An 18,048-nucleotide genomic window follows, 5' to 3' on the forward strand; every position below is an offset into this window, starting at 1 on the left:
ATCTGAAAGACAATTTAACAACTCTTATTGGTTATGTCCTTCAAATGCTCATATATAATCTTGATTAATATGTATACTTAATATGCCTTTATGAATACTGTATGTTAATCTTAAACTTGGTGATAAGTGGAAAGATTTTGACCCACAATTTTATCAAGGAAGTCGAGGAAACCTCAGAGAATCTCAGAGCAATAGCCTCTTTTTATTAAAACATCACATTTCAAACATAGTCAGAGAATTCATATTTACAAAACAGCTGTTCATCTCCCTCACACAGGACTGAACAACCTACATTCAAAAACAAAGACTTCTTGTGGCAGCTTTACAGACGTCTGAAAGCCCATCAGAAGAATTCTCTCTTCCACACCGGCAGCTCCTTGAAATACACCTCGTCTGGGTTTTCATCAGCTGGAACAGAGGGAGAGAAAATTAACCCAAAATTACAGAATTAAAACATAGATTTTGAGACAAAGCCAAAGAACAAATTAGGGCTTAGCATCAGACCTTTGTGATGTCATTTTTTACCCCAGACTGAAACATTTTCCTTGAGTTTCATCAAAACTGGTCATGAAAGTTTTATTAAAATCCTTAAATTTGTTAATGGGAACTCTGTGCTATTTGCAGCTGTGTTGAGTTTAAAATCATTAAAACAGCACAGAAATTAACTGCAGACACCGGTTTTGCAGTAAAAGTTATCCAGTACCTATCCACTAGTCATAGTAATAGTTATACAGTTGGACCAAAGGTGTCATCTCTAATGGTGATCAGGGGTGGAGCCAGTTGGTGTAAACATTCAGGGTTTAGCCCAAACTTAAGGGGCTCAAAATGAAACCATCACATGTTCTGCATCAAGCCCAAAGGCTCCGCTAGTTGTCTGGTGACCTATACATGGTGATATTTCCCCAGTAGCTAAAAGAGCTCCATTGATTTGCCAGTCCGGTCAGAGAGACTGAGAGGAAATGACATCAAGTTGAAGTTATATTATTAACTTTATAAAAGATTTGGGGCTTTTGGGAAAACAGCTCTACAACTTTTACAGTTTGAATTTAACTTACTCAATAAAAAAAATAGTGTCCTCTGTTTGTCCAGCTGCCAAAATCTAGATGAAAAAGCTCTGAGTCGATAAAAGTGTTGATAGGCTGATGTGGGTTGCCTTCAGTTTTTACAGCGTGCTCACAGCAGTAAGATTAATGAGCAGCAGCAGGTCGTTTGTTCATTTTTTCTTGCCCTGGGTTTTGTTTCTGATGCCCTAACTCTCTGACTGGTGGAAGTTGTTGGGGCCAAATGGAGACCTGCAGGAACTACTGAGGACTGGAACAAGCGCTACCACCTCATCTGCACTTTTTTTAGGTTAAAAAAATTCTTATAAGAGCTATTTGTAAGTTTTGCTATTGCTACATAGCTAATGTTAGTATTAACAGCGGTTTACTTAGAAGTCTCAAAGAAGTGTTGTGAGTTCAGCATCAAACGTCATTCCTTTACTCACCAACAGCTGTCTCCAGAGGTACAAACAAACATCAATGTTAACTCTTTTACGTCTATAACGTCTTTTCTTCTACTGAAGTTAGCATGTGAACCAGCTAGGCCTGGTCCATCTCCTCACTGTCTGATACCAAGTCACTGTAGCCTCCAGTCTGTGCTGAAGACGAAGCTGGTCAGAGGACGTACAGTATTATAACCTCTTGTCTTGTAAATGCAACAATGGCTGAAGCTCTTGTCAAGCAACATTCACCACCACCTGCTCCCAGCGAGAAACCACATTGGGTGGCAGAGAAAACTTACAAATAGCCCCTTTAAATATATATTTAGATTTACAAAATGTAAATAGAAGAACTGAATGTCAGTTAGTCAAGAGAGTAAAAGGGTGTTCTTTTGAATGACACAATTTTATCTATAAATAAAGGTAAATAAGTTTTATAATACAATAATTTAAATAGGGTTAGATACACATATAAACATATATAGATGCATATGTGTATATAGTTTGACTGAACTGTGTTCCACCTATTCTAAAACCATACCCTGACCTGTACATCTGTCCCAGCTGCCACACAACAGCTGGGACAGATGGTGCTCTCACCTCCCTCTCTGGCTTGCTGCAGGAAGTTGAGCAGGACGGTGGCTGCCTGGTCGACACTCAGCTTCTCTGTGTTCTGACTGCGGGTCTCTGACAGGGAACAAACACCAAACACACATGATCTATATGCTTCAAGGACCAAAGTTGATTCCAGCTTTTGGGAAAAACACCTGGGGAAACTTTCTTATTAATTAATCTCTATCAAATGAAAGAGGCTGTTTTAAACTAAGTGTACCTAAGTGTAATGTGTCATAGACATCTCCTTCTTTTCGGTCCTCTGAGATGAACCTGCGACCCTCTGGAAAGAAACACAAGTTTTTGGCTAGAACCAGAAGAAAGCACAAGAGTTACAGTATCAGTCTTTCTCCTTGTTATAAGAGCAGTATGGAGAGCCCAGTGTTGATAAATGAATACACACACAGTTGCCACTGTGAAGTAATCCAATACATTTTCAAACTCAGGTCATTCTTTTCCCCCTCGCACACTCTCTCATTGTCTTGACTCATTGTCTTGATTAACAGAGAGAGGCTTGATGTTATGAAATAAAACATAATGTGTGTGTATTTATTTATTTCAGTATTAATATTTATTAAGTACTGGACACTTTGTTTGTCCATGCAGACATGTATTCAGTAGGGAAATACATACGTGTGCCCTTCAGGTACAACATAGCCTGCGGGGTCCAGTTTCTCCGTTGGAACGAGCCCTTAAAGAAACAAAGAGAAGGATTTTATTGGATTGTAATGTTTTAATCCGGAAATCCTGCTCGTTAACAATCATTCTCAGACTATTTGCCTTGTTTCTTCAGTTACTGGTGATAACGTCACTCAGTAGTTTATGTAAAAAGCAATAAACCAGCTTTACCTTCGGCGCACTCCACGACTGTGAGATAAACGTGGCCAGGAGTAAAAGCGTGAATAGATAAGTTAAAGTGATGGTCCTCAAACCCTGTGGGAGACAAAGGTCAACGGGAATAAATCGTTTTCATTCACGGTCAGAAACACGGCAGCATCATTCTTAGAGAAAGACTCAATATGACGCCTGTGTTTTGGTGCGTAATCTACGCGTTAGGCACAAATACGCGCATCATACATCAAGTCTTAAATTCATGGAGTAACTTTTAAACTTTGTAAATAATGTCACTGCGAATGTAAGCACGGGGTTTGATGGAGATGAAGATACTTTTCAGTGACAGTGAAATTTGGATTAAAAAATGTTTAATAATGTTTTAAGGAGTGTTTCATCAAAATGTTACTTTCTTTGATGCAGTCCTGAAGAAAAAAAAAATTCAGTCAGTCAGCAATTGTAAGGGAAAATTTTAGGTTGCAAAATTACGACGGAGTATTAAGGACGCACTGAGGAAAAATTAAAAATTTGGAGAATAAAATCATGACTTGGAAAAAGTGACAATATTATGAGAATAAAGTAGTAATTTCAGGTTTCTGTTGTTTTGGAGGGGAAATATCAGAAGCTGGACGTGGAGCATCTTGTGAAGTTCTACTTTAGCAGAGGTTTCACAAATAAGGAGATACTTCATCCTTTGGCTCAATAGCATCATAATCATCATCATCAACATCAACATCAGCATCATCATCATCATCATGACCATCATTATCATTATCATTATCATCATCATCATCATCATCATCAGGACATGCCAAAGATTATGAAGACACTGAGTCTATTCTATTGTTAGACAGACAAACAGCAGCTGCCAGAAGCAGCTCAGGCTGACACTGAAAATTATGTTTTTTTTTTCCCTCGATATATTATGACTTTTTTTTCTCGTAATTTCAGATTTATTGTTTTCCTCAATGTAACCCATAGTCTGGGCCACAATAGTCTGGACACCACTTCTAGAAAGAAGTGAAAGGGAAGAAACCAAAAGTGGCTGTACTTACTTTCATGGTGTCGGAGGTCCTGTGAGCCTGGAGTCCAGCAGAGAGGAGGCAGAATAACAGGTTCACAGTAACTGCACTCGGTCTCCTCTCTATATTTATATTCTCCGGGGCGGGAAACCCTTTGCGCTCTGTGCTCCTTCATGATGCCAGCAGCTATAGGTCACGCCAATTTGATGAAAAGGGGGCGGCTGGGAGAGTGAATGAACGGAGCTACCGATCAATGCTGCTCCTTTCACTGGGGGGGTGTAGTAGCCTGTAAATATTTCTGCTTTAAAACAACCACCATAAGCACTTCCAGCTGCCTGGTACATCTTCAAAATCACTCACGGTGCAGCTGCAGGCCGTTAATGTAAAATGTGGCCTGACTGCGGGTGATGTCACTGTCGATAGGGGCAGTGATATTTTCCCACTCTGTGGGAATATTGATATGTTTGCACCGTGCTCACTGGAGCAGAACACCAATAGATGAAAGCTGGAATTTATGAATGAAGAGAAACTCCTCCAGTAATTAATGGAATTACACAAAGTCTGCAGAATGAGTGAGAGTTGGGTTTTACTGTCAGTGATGCCAGACAGTCTACAAGAGGATTATTAAGTGTCTGAGTACATTTACAAAGACTGAGATCATGAGTCCAACTCAAGAACTCAAGAAAGAGGAATAAAAAATGTGCAATTATTGTCATTATTCTTTTTTATTCATTTATTTACCTGTTAATATTTTTCCCCACATGAAGGTCTATATGCTGCCAAAGCCCTCTCCACACAGCCAGCATTTCATTCAGCCAGGTGTGTGCAGGTGTGCACAGTTTGAACTGCTCTGTTTCATTCTTCACACTATTTCCATTTTCATGTGAACAACCGAGTGCAGCAGCGTAAGAGAAAGATTGGGATGAAAGAAGGAGAGCACAATAAAAAGAGGTGGGATCTCTTCATCAGTTAAATGTACTTCATTTTTTTCATGCTAATGTCATCAACACGCAGAACAATACTAACATCGCGTTGGTCCATTGATAATTTCCATATTTCATCTTCAATTCTCACAGTACTGAGTGTGACTAACTGGTGGTAAGATGATTGACAGATTCATACAGGAGCAACGTAACAGAAAATAAATTATAACATGCAAATCGCAAACTACTTCCTAAACACATTACTAAAAATACATTTTATTCAGGCCAAAATTTATTCTTTCAGATGCGTTTCCCTTTTTTTGTCGAGCAATGGCTAGCTACCAGTGTTAGCCAAAACAACAGTTAGCTTGTTGTAGCAGCCCTGAAAGAATCTTACGCTAATGGTAAGAATGCATTTGGACTGGGCGAGGTGGCAGCAGGGAGCAGATGGAGAGCTCTGTGGGTGGGACTAAGGTGGCATGCAGCGGCCTTACATGCTGTTGCACTCCTTTCACCTGTGAATGGATCCCAGTGTGGGCAACAACTGCAGCACGGGACACTGCAGGATGTTTAAGTGAGTCAAGTGAGCCTAACAAGATCCTGCTTCATTTCTGATGAAGAAAGTAGAGTTAAAGTTATAATCTGTAACGTTTCCACATTAAAATGTCTACACCCAAACAACTAGACTTGTGTTCTTTTTTTTTGGGTTGTGTTTTTTGTGTTTCTTTTCTGTCAGAAGCTCAACATTGACTTTTATCTAGTTTTAAGCCACATACACTTTTTACACCTTGGTGGTTTTCAGCTCTATATTTGAACCAGATGAAGGATTTTAGTCGTCGGACGTCTGGATCTGAAGTTATCAGAGAAACAAGCTGAGGAAATGTTAGACAGCTCAGCTCCCAGCTGCTGGAGACGTCCTGTCCTGTGTCACTGAAGAGCGTCAGTGAATCTCTGATTTTTAAAGGAAACTGTTTTATGGATGTTTCTACTGGTGTTAATCTCCTGGTGTGTTTGTTATGGAGAGGAGGAAACCTCTGTGGATAATTCAGCTGCTGGTAAAAACCTGCTGAACGTCTGGTTCATAAGTAAGCAGTGAAACCATCAGAACAGAGGTTAGCATCAATCTCAGCTCCAGCTCTTCCCTGAGTCTCTGTCCTCCGTACAGCGTCACTGAAACACTGACTTTAAATGTGAAACTGCTTTATTCAGTGTTTTTAATGTTAGGTTAGAATCACCGGGTCTGTTTGATTTCCTGAACCTCTGACACTGAAGGAATCCTAACCGGGAGGAGCTTACAGTAATGGTGGTGAAGACAACAACTCCCATGATCCCATGCTATTTCATGACGTCACCCACCGCTGTCTTTTATTGTTTAAGCAGAGTGTTTAAGTAGCCAAACAGAGTAAAATAACATGACGCTGTTGGTTTGTCCTCCACAGGTCCTAACATGTTTCCAGTGTAAGTGATAGTGGTCAAAATCAATGTCTCTCATTCTGTGCAAACAAACATGTATCTGAGGGTGATATGAGGCTTCCCTCTTTGTGTTTCCTTGCTGAGCTGTGGAGGAGGGATAGAAAGAAAAAGAAAACACTGTTCCAATCACTAACTGAAGATAGTCACTTGGTTCACTGCTGAAACCTCACATCAGCTTGAGTGGTGGAGAGAGGAAGCTGAGCCTGAAGGGAAAGCTTTGGATTTTACCAGTCGATCTATGTTCCAACCCTCATCTATGGTCATGAGTTTATAATGACTGGAAGAATGAGATTGCAGAGACAAGCAGCTGTAATGAGTTTCCTCTGTAAGGTGTCAGGACTCACCTTTATAGACAGAGTGAGGAGCTCAGACATCAGAGGGAGCTTGGAGTAGAGCTGCAGCTCCTTCATGTCAAAAGGAGCCAGTTGAGGTGGTTCAGGCATCTGATGAGGATTTATTAAGTATTTATAAACCTGGGAAATATTTAACAGTGTGTGGATTATTTTTCTAACAAAAAAACACCAGAGAGTTCAGTTCTTTATTTACAATTATCGTCACAAAGTCTCCTCGCGTTACTCTGTGAGTGAAATCCTGCTGAGAACGAAAGACTCTTTGTGCAATGAAACTGCAGCTTTAATGGTCATGATGTAGTTGTTTAGTGTGGTAACGTGTTAGAAAGCTCTGTTTTAAAACCAGGATGACAGATGTGAACTCCATAGCAGCAAAACAATTTGTCTGATCTATAAACAATATCTAGTGCTGTTTATTATTTGCCACTTTATTGTAAATTCATTTGTCCACATACAGTATGGGGCCTCATGTACAAAGTCTTGCGTAGAATTCACACTGAAACTTGGCGTATCCATGAAACTGGAAAGATGCGTAAGCACCAGAAAATTCAGATGTATGAAACTCTGCGCACACAGGATTCCACGTACATTTTCTTTGTACATCCCAGTTAGCGTGGAATTGTGGGCAAATGCACGAATACCACAGTCCACCCTCTCCCTGCCCCAAATATAATACGCCAATGGGTACAAATGCCTGGATCATGCCTCTCTTCAGTTATCAGGAAAAATGGCAAAACTAAGTGGTGAGTTGCCAAAAAAACACACTTGAGTTAGTACGAGGAGGAGGTGTTGCTTTCAGAAGTGAAGTCCAGAGAAAAAAGTTTTATTCTGCACTTTGTCCTCTGGCATTAATAACAACAGAAAACAAAGAAAGTGGGAGAACGAGGCTGTTAATGACATGTCCTGGACCTTCTTCTTGAACTTTATGCATTTTCTCTTGAAATGAGTAAAAATTTTTATAGTAGTATTTTGTTTATTTCACACATTATTTACATCCACCACGCACTGTTTTCAATAGACACTATCCAAATCTTTTCCAACATTACGTATTAGTTTATAGACTGACGTAAATGACCCACACAGACAAACAGGAACTTTAACTGGGAGGAAAAACATCATGTCTCTACCTCAAAACGCTCTAAACACAATGATATATGTTGAGGCGTATGTGTTCCCGTGTGCGTCAGAGGAGTTGATTTTGAATTGATTTAACTTATGAATTAATTACTTATGAATCCACCCACCACTCACCCTGCCAGCCTGTGGCCTGCTTCTGACCATGCTGTTTGTTAGGAGAAATGAATTGTGGCTTGATCCAGGTCACTTTGCCATAATATTAGTCAGTTTCATTTTTGCATCACATATTTGCACATTTATGAAATGAAGATGTTTTCTATTGACATAAATTCAGCCTTAAGCAACTTGTGTGTGTGTGTTTGTGTGTGTTTGTGAGCAGTCGATCGCTCCGATTACATCAGGGAAATTGCACTGTAATATCAGCCTGTTCAACCACATTGTTTGAGAACTCTATACACCTGGATGATCCTGCCTGTACAGCTGGCATAGTGTGGCTGAATGACGACTGGCACAGTCCAGACTGCTCTGCCTGTTCTCTCTGAAATGCCCCTTTCACCGTGAAACTCAGTGTGGTCAGCAACTGTGGGAGACAGCTGGAGAACCCAAGGAGAACATGCAAACTCCACACAGAAAGGCGCCAGGCCCGGGATTTGAACCCAGAACCTTCTTGCAGTGAGGCAACAGTGCTAACCACTGGAAAAAGGTGCCGCCCTGCTTAAAAAAAGTGAGCAATAAATAAATGTGGAATTATTAAATAAAAGTTCTCTGAAATAGATAAAAAATAAATATAAAGTTAAAATAAAATCAAAAGCTATCGATTTAATTGATTGATTTATTCATTTATATAGCTATTAATGTATTTATTGATTTATTTATTATTACTCACTTTTATATTTATATTTACATTTATTTATATATTTCTACATTCATTACCTAATTTATTTATTCCAGGATTTATTTCATAGCTGCATTTATTTATTCATTCAAAATTGATAAAATTTTGGCATTCCATAATGGGGTGTGTGGATGTTATAAAGAGTCAGTGACAAGAATAAAATGACCAACAACATGGATGTCAGATACAAAGCTAACTTTCATTGTATATTTACAAAATTGCCATACAGCAAAACTGTCATTTCACAGGTAAATTCAGTTTTCTCTTCGACGCTCTGAACAGATGAAGAATGAATTTATTCAGATCTAGTGACCGACGTCTGAAATAATGAAGAATTTTCTCTCACAAACAAATGAAAACGGGAGAATGTCAACATTTAAAACCTGTGTGGATCTGTTCAACAGACAGTTTAAGGACACCGGATGAATGAATGAGTAAATGAATGAACAGAGAGGGATTCTCTAGAACTAATACTCACTCACATATAAAGGTCTGTAGGACCACAAATATGTGATGCCGCAGCTGCTTCACATTTTACAGTGCGATCATGTTACAAGGTTAAGTTGTTTTCAGATTTATAAAGAGTTCATCTGTTTATAAAAACACTGACTGCTCCGAGTTACTAAAATCAAGGGATCAAACTGGTGCTTTATATGTTGTAGTCAACCATAAGATTTGTTTATTACCACTGAGGTCTTAGGACTTTCATAGGGCCCAAGTTTAAATAAACCACAGCTATCCTTTTTAAAATAAATGGTGTACACTTACATCGATGACTATTTTCCAAAGGACATCATAAAGTTTTGGTTAGTATGACAATCAGTTTGCAGAAAATAAAACCATGCAGCTCATATAATCCATGTTTCATTGTTATATATAAGAATTTTTTAAGGAAACTTTGTTCTTCAAAAATACAGATTTTGCTTTGGCACCAAAAAAAAATTGATATTTAACCAATTCTTACATCTTAAATGTTGGAAGTTGGCATTTGTTTGAAAATTTTGTGTCAATAAAAAGTTTTAGTACCAATACAAAGCAGTGTTTTTTTCTTTCTGTACCCTTTCTTTGACAAAACAAAATCTTGATTTAAAGTGGAAGTGATCTGTTAAAAAATAAGATTATAGAAATAACAGGTTTACAAATGTTGGAAAACATTCAGTACTTTTCAATATTTCTTGTCACAGACGTATATTGGTTGCTATCAAAAAAGTATTGAGCTTTGATAAGCAGGCCTCCTAACAATAAAATAAACCATCTCATCAATAAAAATGACAAAAATATTTCTTGTGACAGACGAGCTATATGCAGCATGTTGTGTAGCTACTAAAATGAAGTGAAAACAATGGCTGCTTGTCCAAAAAACCAACAATATGCTTTGTAGAACAGGAAATAAAAGGTCACACCAGCATTTATAACAACTAAAGTTTGAAAGAAATCAAATCATTTCAGCTTAATTTCTGCTATTTGCGGCAAGTGGCAGGAAACAGTCTTCATGATGCTGAGTTTTGAAGGTATGGGAAGCCGGAGGAAGATACAGCATAACCTTTTAGCTGTGTCACACCATCTGCTTTTATATAACCCTGCTGTGCTGGAGTGTCAACTCTTCTACAAAAGAGACTTGGTGTGTACATTTAGAATACAGGAGACGACAAATATGTTTCTTGAATACTATAAGATCCAGTGGCGGCTGTGACTCAAAGAATTGGGGAGGACAGGATGAAAACCAACACAGCATCATATTATTTTACACTAGTTGGCTAATTATCTCTACTTCGCCATGTCCCCTGTCCAAATCCATTCTCAATGTTAGCTTAACAGTCCTACAGGGCCAAAGACTGTATACAAAGATGGACCACACATCTCCACTTCCTCCCACTGCACAAAAGTGCTAACTGGTAGCTAGCTACTGCTTGATAAAAAAAGGGGTAACGCATTAGTAAAAAGTAATTTTGGACTCACTTTACCACCAAGTCTCATTCATGTACAATACTGGTAGACAATTAATGAAATATGTAAATTATTATTGGACTAACACAATGTCAATCTTGTTCTGGTTGTTGATTGGTTATGGAGTGTGACCTCCTTTGACAATTTTTAGGTGTTTTGGTCAGTAACAGATTAGCATGAAAAGTACATTAAATTGATACAAGAGATCATGTCCCATCCTTCTTTTATAAATGAAATTTGCTTATGGTTTATTTTTTAATCAGTTACCCTTTTTTTGTTTTCTCCCTCTTGCTTCTCAAAAATATTCTGCCTCTGTATTTTCCAGTTAGTGACTGAGCTACTGACAGTTAACAAACCAGCTAGCTTGGAGAGCATTTGCAACTGACTAGCACTAGCATGTTGGCTGGTTAGCATGTTAGTGGTCAGGTCACCAGCTACAGCCTTGTGTGTAGTCAATACATCACCAAGCTGCTAGCAGCACCTGGATGAACCTCACCATCCATGTGTCAGCATGAATTAGGTGTTGCCTTCCTGGTGTGACCAGACTTTAATAGAACACGCATTTAGACGTTTATGGGGTCAACGATAAATAAACAGTAAATAGATCCCATAGCACCTCACTATACATGAAGTCAAGCACTGATCATTTAAAAAATAATTTATACTCATTAGCCAAGCATAAACAGAAATGACATGTAACAAAGGGAGAATTTTACAATAGCCACATTTGGTATTCAAATAGCTGCAAGAGACAAACAAGAAACAAAGTGTCACAGGAAAACTGTAAAGAGACAAAACGCTTAAAACGCTTTTGTCCAAATAAAGTTAAAGCACAGGCACAGAAACATGACAACATGGTAAGCTGTCGGTCCACTTCTCATCTATGTGGAGGGGGGTTGTTTTGTCTGTTTGCTCCACTGAATTAAGAACGTCACGTAGACGAGTCGATGAGGCTTCGAGGGAGTCGTCTGTCCTCCATTTTCATGCAGGATGCGATCAATAGCATTTGAAATATTTATCGTAGCGCCCTTAGTAACTCCATCCTTTAGTAACAGACTGGTGGTGCAGTGCGCTTGTGAACCTTTGATTGGTAGCGCTGACCAGTGAAATTACAGAGAGACAGAGAGCAGTCTTTGCCTGCTGGAGGAGGGAGGAATCTGAACATATAACCTTAGCTGCTTTAAATCAGCCCAATGAGAGATTGTGATGCTTTATAAAACCTGCTGTACTCAAACAGCTAGCTGTACAAAAAGTCACTGTTATACCATGGTGTTGCTTTCGCCCACTTTGTCCACATACTGAAAGAGAAGAAAGAAAGCGTGTTAAGAGTTGTCTGGTAGTTTTCCAGCCCTCCTCATGTACAGAGCGTGATCTGACACAGACCAGGGAGCTTTCAATGAGATGCAAAGTGTGAGTGTGATTCTGTAAGTTAAACTGCTGGACTGCACCGTTCGGCCAGTATCCTAACACATTTCTAAAAGAAAACATGCGTGACTTAAAGAGACACACCACAGGTGAACAGGACTAACAGAATTATTTTGTAATTTAGAAATTTAATTTAGCAAATTTGTAAACAAGTTGAAACCCAATTATATCTGAGTGCAGATTTAATTCTGTAGAATAACTTAATTAAACAAACAGAGGAATTTGTAAAAGCTGAACTCATGAACTCATGATGTGGCTTGACACAAGACTCTGGAGGGAACTGCTTCAACCTTCCTCGTAAACTGCCTCACAAAAGACACGAGTAGTGTCAGGTGTTAATAGTTCTAGTCTCTTGAGTGAACTATTTTAAATTTTTGTCTAGTTAGCTATCAAGCTAGCTAGCTCGCTAACTACCAGTTAGTGCCAGTATGTTGTCAGTGAGTTAGCATGCTACTGGAAATGTTCCGATCCCATGTTATCCTCAACCATACCTGATACCTGATCTTGTGTATCAGGTGAGACCGAGTACCGATCCGATACCAACATGTTAAAAACATTTTAACAGCTGTGTTCTACTGACCCTGTGTGGATGTGATATGTTGCAGTTATAAAATCAGGATTTGACCATAGGAGGTCCAGACATATACTAGGTTTTGACTTAGTCTTGTTACAGTGACCAGCTGCTCATATGGATCAAAAAGCTTGGGACAGGGTCATTCCTATACAGATGCTGTTTAAATAATTTGCTCATAGTAATCAAATAGTCAGCTCAGTGTTCATTTTGGGTCTTTTCATACTTGACAACATATGTAAAAAGAATTTATAATGGTTGTAGCTTCCTACTGTAGCTGTCACCTGCTGAGGCTCTCTGACTTATTTCTCTGACTCTCTGTCTCTCGTCTCTCCCCTGTGTGTGTTTCTCACTCACTATCAAAATGTGTACAGTTATTTATTTGGTTGTGTGTTCTTGTTTTTGTGTATTTGTGTGTTTTTAATGTCTACTCAATGTTTTCCTTTAAATTGTCCCCTGGGGACAGATAAAGTTTCTTGAATTTGCATCGCAGTGATTAGCTGAGTAACATCATGTGACCAGAGATGTGAAGAATAGAAAAGCTGTGCTGGTTAAAACAGAACCACAAAATTAATAATTCTCAGTAATTTACAGGTTATAAGTCTGGGTCCGGTTAGGACAGCATCTGGGTCTGGACCTGAACAAGGGCCCACCTATTAATGACCTTGGCTAACAGCTACTGTTACACAATTTACCACAATTCTGTTTTTCTTCTCCCACTGGCTGCACAACACAACTTCCTGTGTAGGCTACAGTTTTAGAGCAGTGAAGAAAATGGATTTGCTGGTGTGAAACTATAAAGTTTATTAATACAGTATGTGGTACCGGATGGGTGCATAGACTGGCGAATTGTTCTGATTCTCATCCAGTACTTTAGGTTGTATCAGAGACATTTCCGATACTAGTATCAGAATTGGAACCACTCTCCATGGTACCACTTTGTTTTGAAGCCATTATAGATCCCCACCTGTCCCTGCTTACAAGTCACTATGTCGTCAAGCAGCACATATTCTTCAAGGATGTGTGGATGATTTGCCACTTTCCATGAACAATATCTTTTAAAAAGTTAAAAAAAATGGCTGCAGGGATGCTGAAAGTGGTTTTAAAGTCATAGTCACTTTTGAATGTTGTTTTGTATAGTTTATAAAATAGAAGAAAAAAATGTCTAAATATTGACCAATTAAAAACTCACCATATTATCTGTGGTGTGTGCCTTTACAGTCAAATAAACAAATCATAAAAAGCTATCGTTTCCTGGACAAAGACATATGCTTTCCCTGATTCATGAGACACTGGTCTTCTGAATATTGTAAAGCGTGTTAAATATGTTAGCATGCAAGGGAAAATCGGCAGTGACTGACCACGACTGCTGATTGTCCTCAGAGCCTTACGAAGGCTTTAAAAAGAAACAAAAAAGAAAAAAAAAAAAAACACAGACAGAGAAACATTTACCTCAAAACAAAGCTTCCCACACAACAGCATGGTAGGAGCATGTTCATTAGCCACAAAACTAACTGTGTGTCTGCTAACTTGTAGCTCTAGATTTAACAGTGACAGGCCCCAGTGGATATGTTAAAGTGCAGATGACTTTGACATCATTTTCATTTCATCATTTCTAAAACTGACCTTCTCATGTTGGAATACCACAACCTCTGTGTTGAATTCACCTGCTTAGTCAGTGTGTTTACATTCAGTCTCTTTTAACTGTGTTATTGACCCATTGGAGCAGCTGTGATGTGCAGGAGCTGAGCTGTCATTTGAGTTACTGTGTTGTGGTTTTGGTGTTTGAACAGGGTGATTAATGAACAGAAATGAGCCATGCTGCGTATAAAACATAGCAGAGCTGCAGGGTTGCTGCAGCACTAGTCAATACTCACTGCGCTGATGAACGGCAGGTTTAGGATGGAGCCTAGGACAGGTATTCTTCTGATAAAGCCTACTACAACTGGGAAGAAACCCCTGGGTGTAAAGAAAGTGAAAGAGAGAGGAGGGAGGGGGAAGAAAAGGACATGAGATACAGAGAGAAAACTAGATCCTGGCCATAGACAATACAGTAACTGCATGGAACAGAGTCAATCATGGACAAATAGTAACAACTGAATATGTACAATCATAAATAACTTTTATTTCCTGGGTGTTTTGTTTTCATTATATTTGGAGTATTCAGCCATTCTTAACCAAATCTCAGTTTGGATTCTGAATCATCCTGAGGGAGGGTCATGTGGAAGAACTGAAGGCCTGACTGAACCTGGATCTTCTTCCCAGATAAGGTGGTGTAAGGCCAGGAACAGAGTAGATACGTGTGTGTGGCAACTGTGGATGGTCTTGTTTTTTTTATTTTGGCGCACATGTTAACAGGTTAGAGCGACACACTGTTTGTGTGACGCGCCTCAGGGCTACGTCGCATGATCTAGAGATTTGGCGTATCGCCTATTTTTCATGCTTGAAACAGACAGAGAAAAGACCTGTTGATGTCATAGTGACATCATAGCAGCAACATGACATGAAAAAATATAAATATACTTTTAACCATGTCAGCAAGTGCATGTGGAGACAGTGACATTTTAAGTGACGTTTTCTGTCAAAAGTAAATCAGAAATGAATTTATAATGAGGAGAAATCCAACATTCCAGTAACCTGCAAACTCTTGGCAGAGAGACAGAGCTGCAGCAGCAGAGATGCAGTCAGTGTGAACACACACACACACACACGTTTTTCTTTCAGGTGACTTGTGAAGTCAGACATCACCAGGATGGTGTCTTCAAAGTTCAGTAGTGCAAAGTGCAGGTTGTGATGGACAGGTGGCAAATAGTTCAGTATCTCTATAACTTCGCTGCCTCTTTTCACCTGCCATTGATATACTCAGGTGTCAGGGTGTAATGTGTGAAGAGAATCATCTCTTCTCACAGTTCCACCTCTCACTAGTGAAGTAATGATGATGAGAACCCTACATGCAACACACAACAGCTAATCGTGCTGCATGCACAAACATTCAGGAAGGACCATTACAGGGGATCGAACAGTCTCTGTGGTGGTGGGCAAGACCTGTCAGGATCCTGTTGGCCTGTGTAAAGAATTTCTATGGTGTAATTGGTCTAGGCTTCAGCCACTGAGTTATAGGATCCAACTTCAGTCAAGTCACTCAAATAAAGTCCCTCTCAATATTAAAGAATAGGTTCACAAATGTTCAGGTTTCAGTATTCATTTGTGCTCCTGACTACTGTTTTAAGACAGACTTGAAAAACTGTAAACCCAACAGGATGATCACACTTACATCCTGTTTAATGTGGTTTTTTATATAATCTTCGCTATTTGATCGGGAATTCCACAACAGGTGGATTCCCGGTCGGCTGCTTCTGTTTCTCAGCTTGTTCCTTGTTTGTCTCCTCTCACCTGAACAACAGGAAGAAGCCATAGATCTCCAGCACGACTCCGATGATGGGCCAGCCAATCAGTACCACGAACACACCTCCCAGGAAGAAACTGGTGGCCTTCATCTTGTGCTTCTGGAAGAAGAAGCGGAAGGTCCTCTCCAGCCCGATGACAAAGGCGAGTCCAGCAACAAACAGGATCTAAAGCAATAAGTGTGGCACAATATTCAAGAGGATATTTAGAATATTTAGACTATTGACATCCCTCTACTGAACTATGGACACATAGCCACTCAGACTGCAGGAAAGCGCTGGCTGGATGAGAATTTCATTTAATGTTATTGATTAATGACAGTTGTGTAACCAGCTACCTAAACAATCTCCAAACAAAAAAAAGAATGGACGATGGAGAGGAAATCTGAGAAAAGAAGATGAAACTTAAGCCCCTTTCAAACAGAGATCCTGCTGTACTGCCGACTTTGCTTGTTTTCACTGAACCAAACAAAGCCGGAAATGATGTCGCCCCAGTGTGTGAGCTTTAGCATAGCATGCTGGTGTGTTGGAATTAGAGGTGTGTAGAACGGGCTTTAGTGTCAGACATGTTTCTTGTGCTGGCTCTTATTTGGACTGACTTTATCACCACTGTAAACCAGGTGAGAACTGACAGGCTGCTCACCATGTGTCAACAGTATGAAAATGATCTCCCACCCTGTTAAATTTGCCATTTGTTTGTGTGTTTTATGAAACCACTTGGCTGGATATGTTATTGATATATTACATGCTACAGATTCTGTATTTCAGACCTGAATGACTGAAAATGCATGCTATGCCATCAGCAGGTAACGTAGAAGAAAGGGAGTTGCAGTGAAAACATTAGTTCAATGCTTCAAAGAAGCAGCAAAACTCTCACAACTCACATTTCCAATAGCCAGGAGTGCTTTGTCAAAGAACAGGATCATCCCGAAGAAGAGGAAAAACACGCCGAAGCCTGTCAGTCCCATTCCAATCTCTGCAGGGCATACCACAGTAAAGTTAAATCATTTCATCTGAATTGGTCACTTAACGCTTATAATAAAAAGCATAGCTGGGTACCCTCAGTTAAAATGTCACTGACCATCATATGGTGAACCCTAACTTATGTTGATTGTTAATAATATTATTATGTGTAACCAAGTCAACAAAAACTTCTTAAGAGACAGGTGATGGTATCAGGCCAAGGTCACAATCTGTTTTTCATCTAGATAAATATTTGATAAATACAGGACACAGTCAGCATTGTTCTGCATGTCATCATTTGAAAAACTTAAAAGTATTCCACTAATTCACATGGAACTAACTGAGTTAAGAAATAATCATCAATATTTCTAATAAGAAACATAGTGGAAATTAAAATAGTAATCTCACTGGAGCTTCCACAAGAGCCCCGTTGTTCACTTTGTATTTGAAGCTAGTAAAAACTGAGGCGTACAATTACAACATAAATGTACATAACTGTCATTACCAGTGGCTACACAATACAAGTATGTAGTAAGAGTTAGCAGTTGGCTATTTCGTCCACAGTGCATGGCATGCCATGAGAGAAAAATTAAAGCTAACTTTCCTAGCACTGGCAGCTAATTGCTAGTTAGCGAACTGCTGCAGCTGAAATAAAGCCGGTTTGACAGAGATGGTAGCAACCTACAGAGATACCCAAATAACAAAGCACTTACTTTGGGAGTCCGTTAGCGAAATCATCTTGACGCTAGATAAACGAGTAAATGTTAACTAGAAGTAGAGAAAATATTATAGAAGCTATTCGCGTGCTTCTCTTAAAATAATTTGGATGACAGCTGCCACTGCAGCAACAGCCACGTCTTCCGGAAACACATCTTCTCGCGATGTCATCTTCCGGGATAAACCTGTGTCGCATTCACTGCAACAACTCCAACATCCTATTTCTTATAGTTATAATTAATATCCTTTTCGTCTGCAATACATATATAGTACATCTACTCTACTGGTATATCACATGTGAGTATATATGCCAAGAATATTAACTAAAAAGAGGAATATTTCGAGTATTTAAATTTAT

The 18,048-nt window shown here is 39.2% G+C and overlaps 2 protein-coding genes across 2 annotated transcripts; both read right to left on the minus strand.

The window, feature by feature from the left end:
• Positions 1–343: 343 nt before the first annotated feature.
• spx (spexin hormone) lies at positions 344–6,751 on the minus strand. Its single transcript, XM_022749175.1, has 6 exons — positions 6,686–6,751; positions 2,942–3,025; positions 2,726–2,783; positions 2,313–2,375; positions 2,081–2,167; positions 344–408 (listed from the first exon to the last, which is right to left on the minus strand). Exons 1-6 carry the CDS (start codon positions 6,749–6,751, stop codon positions 344–346), a joined length of 423 nt encoding a protein of 140 aa, XP_022604896.1.
• Positions 6,752–8,843: 2,092 nt separating this feature from the next.
• Positions 8,844–17,833, minus strand: LOC111224895 (vesicle transport protein GOT1B). The gene is made up of 5 exons (XM_022749590.1): positions 17,687–17,833; positions 16,895–16,986; positions 16,000–16,178; positions 14,484–14,565; positions 8,844–11,908 (listed from the first exon to the last, which is right to left on the minus strand). The coding sequence occupies exons 1-5, from the start codon at positions 17,709–17,711 to the stop codon at positions 11,870–11,872; spliced, it is 417 nt and encodes a 138-aa protein (XP_022605311.1). The 5' UTR covers positions 17,712–17,833; the 3' UTR covers positions 8,844–11,869.
• Positions 17,834–18,048: the final 215 nt, after the last annotated feature.

This window comes from Seriola dumerili, unplaced genomic scaffold (genome assembly GCF_002260705.1).
Source record: "Seriola dumerili isolate Sdu_G_001 unplaced genomic scaffold, Sdu_1.0 BDQW01000138.1, whole genome shotgun sequence".
Classification (NCBI taxonomy): Eukaryota; Metazoa; Chordata; class Actinopteri; order Carangiformes; family Carangidae; genus Seriola; species Seriola dumerili.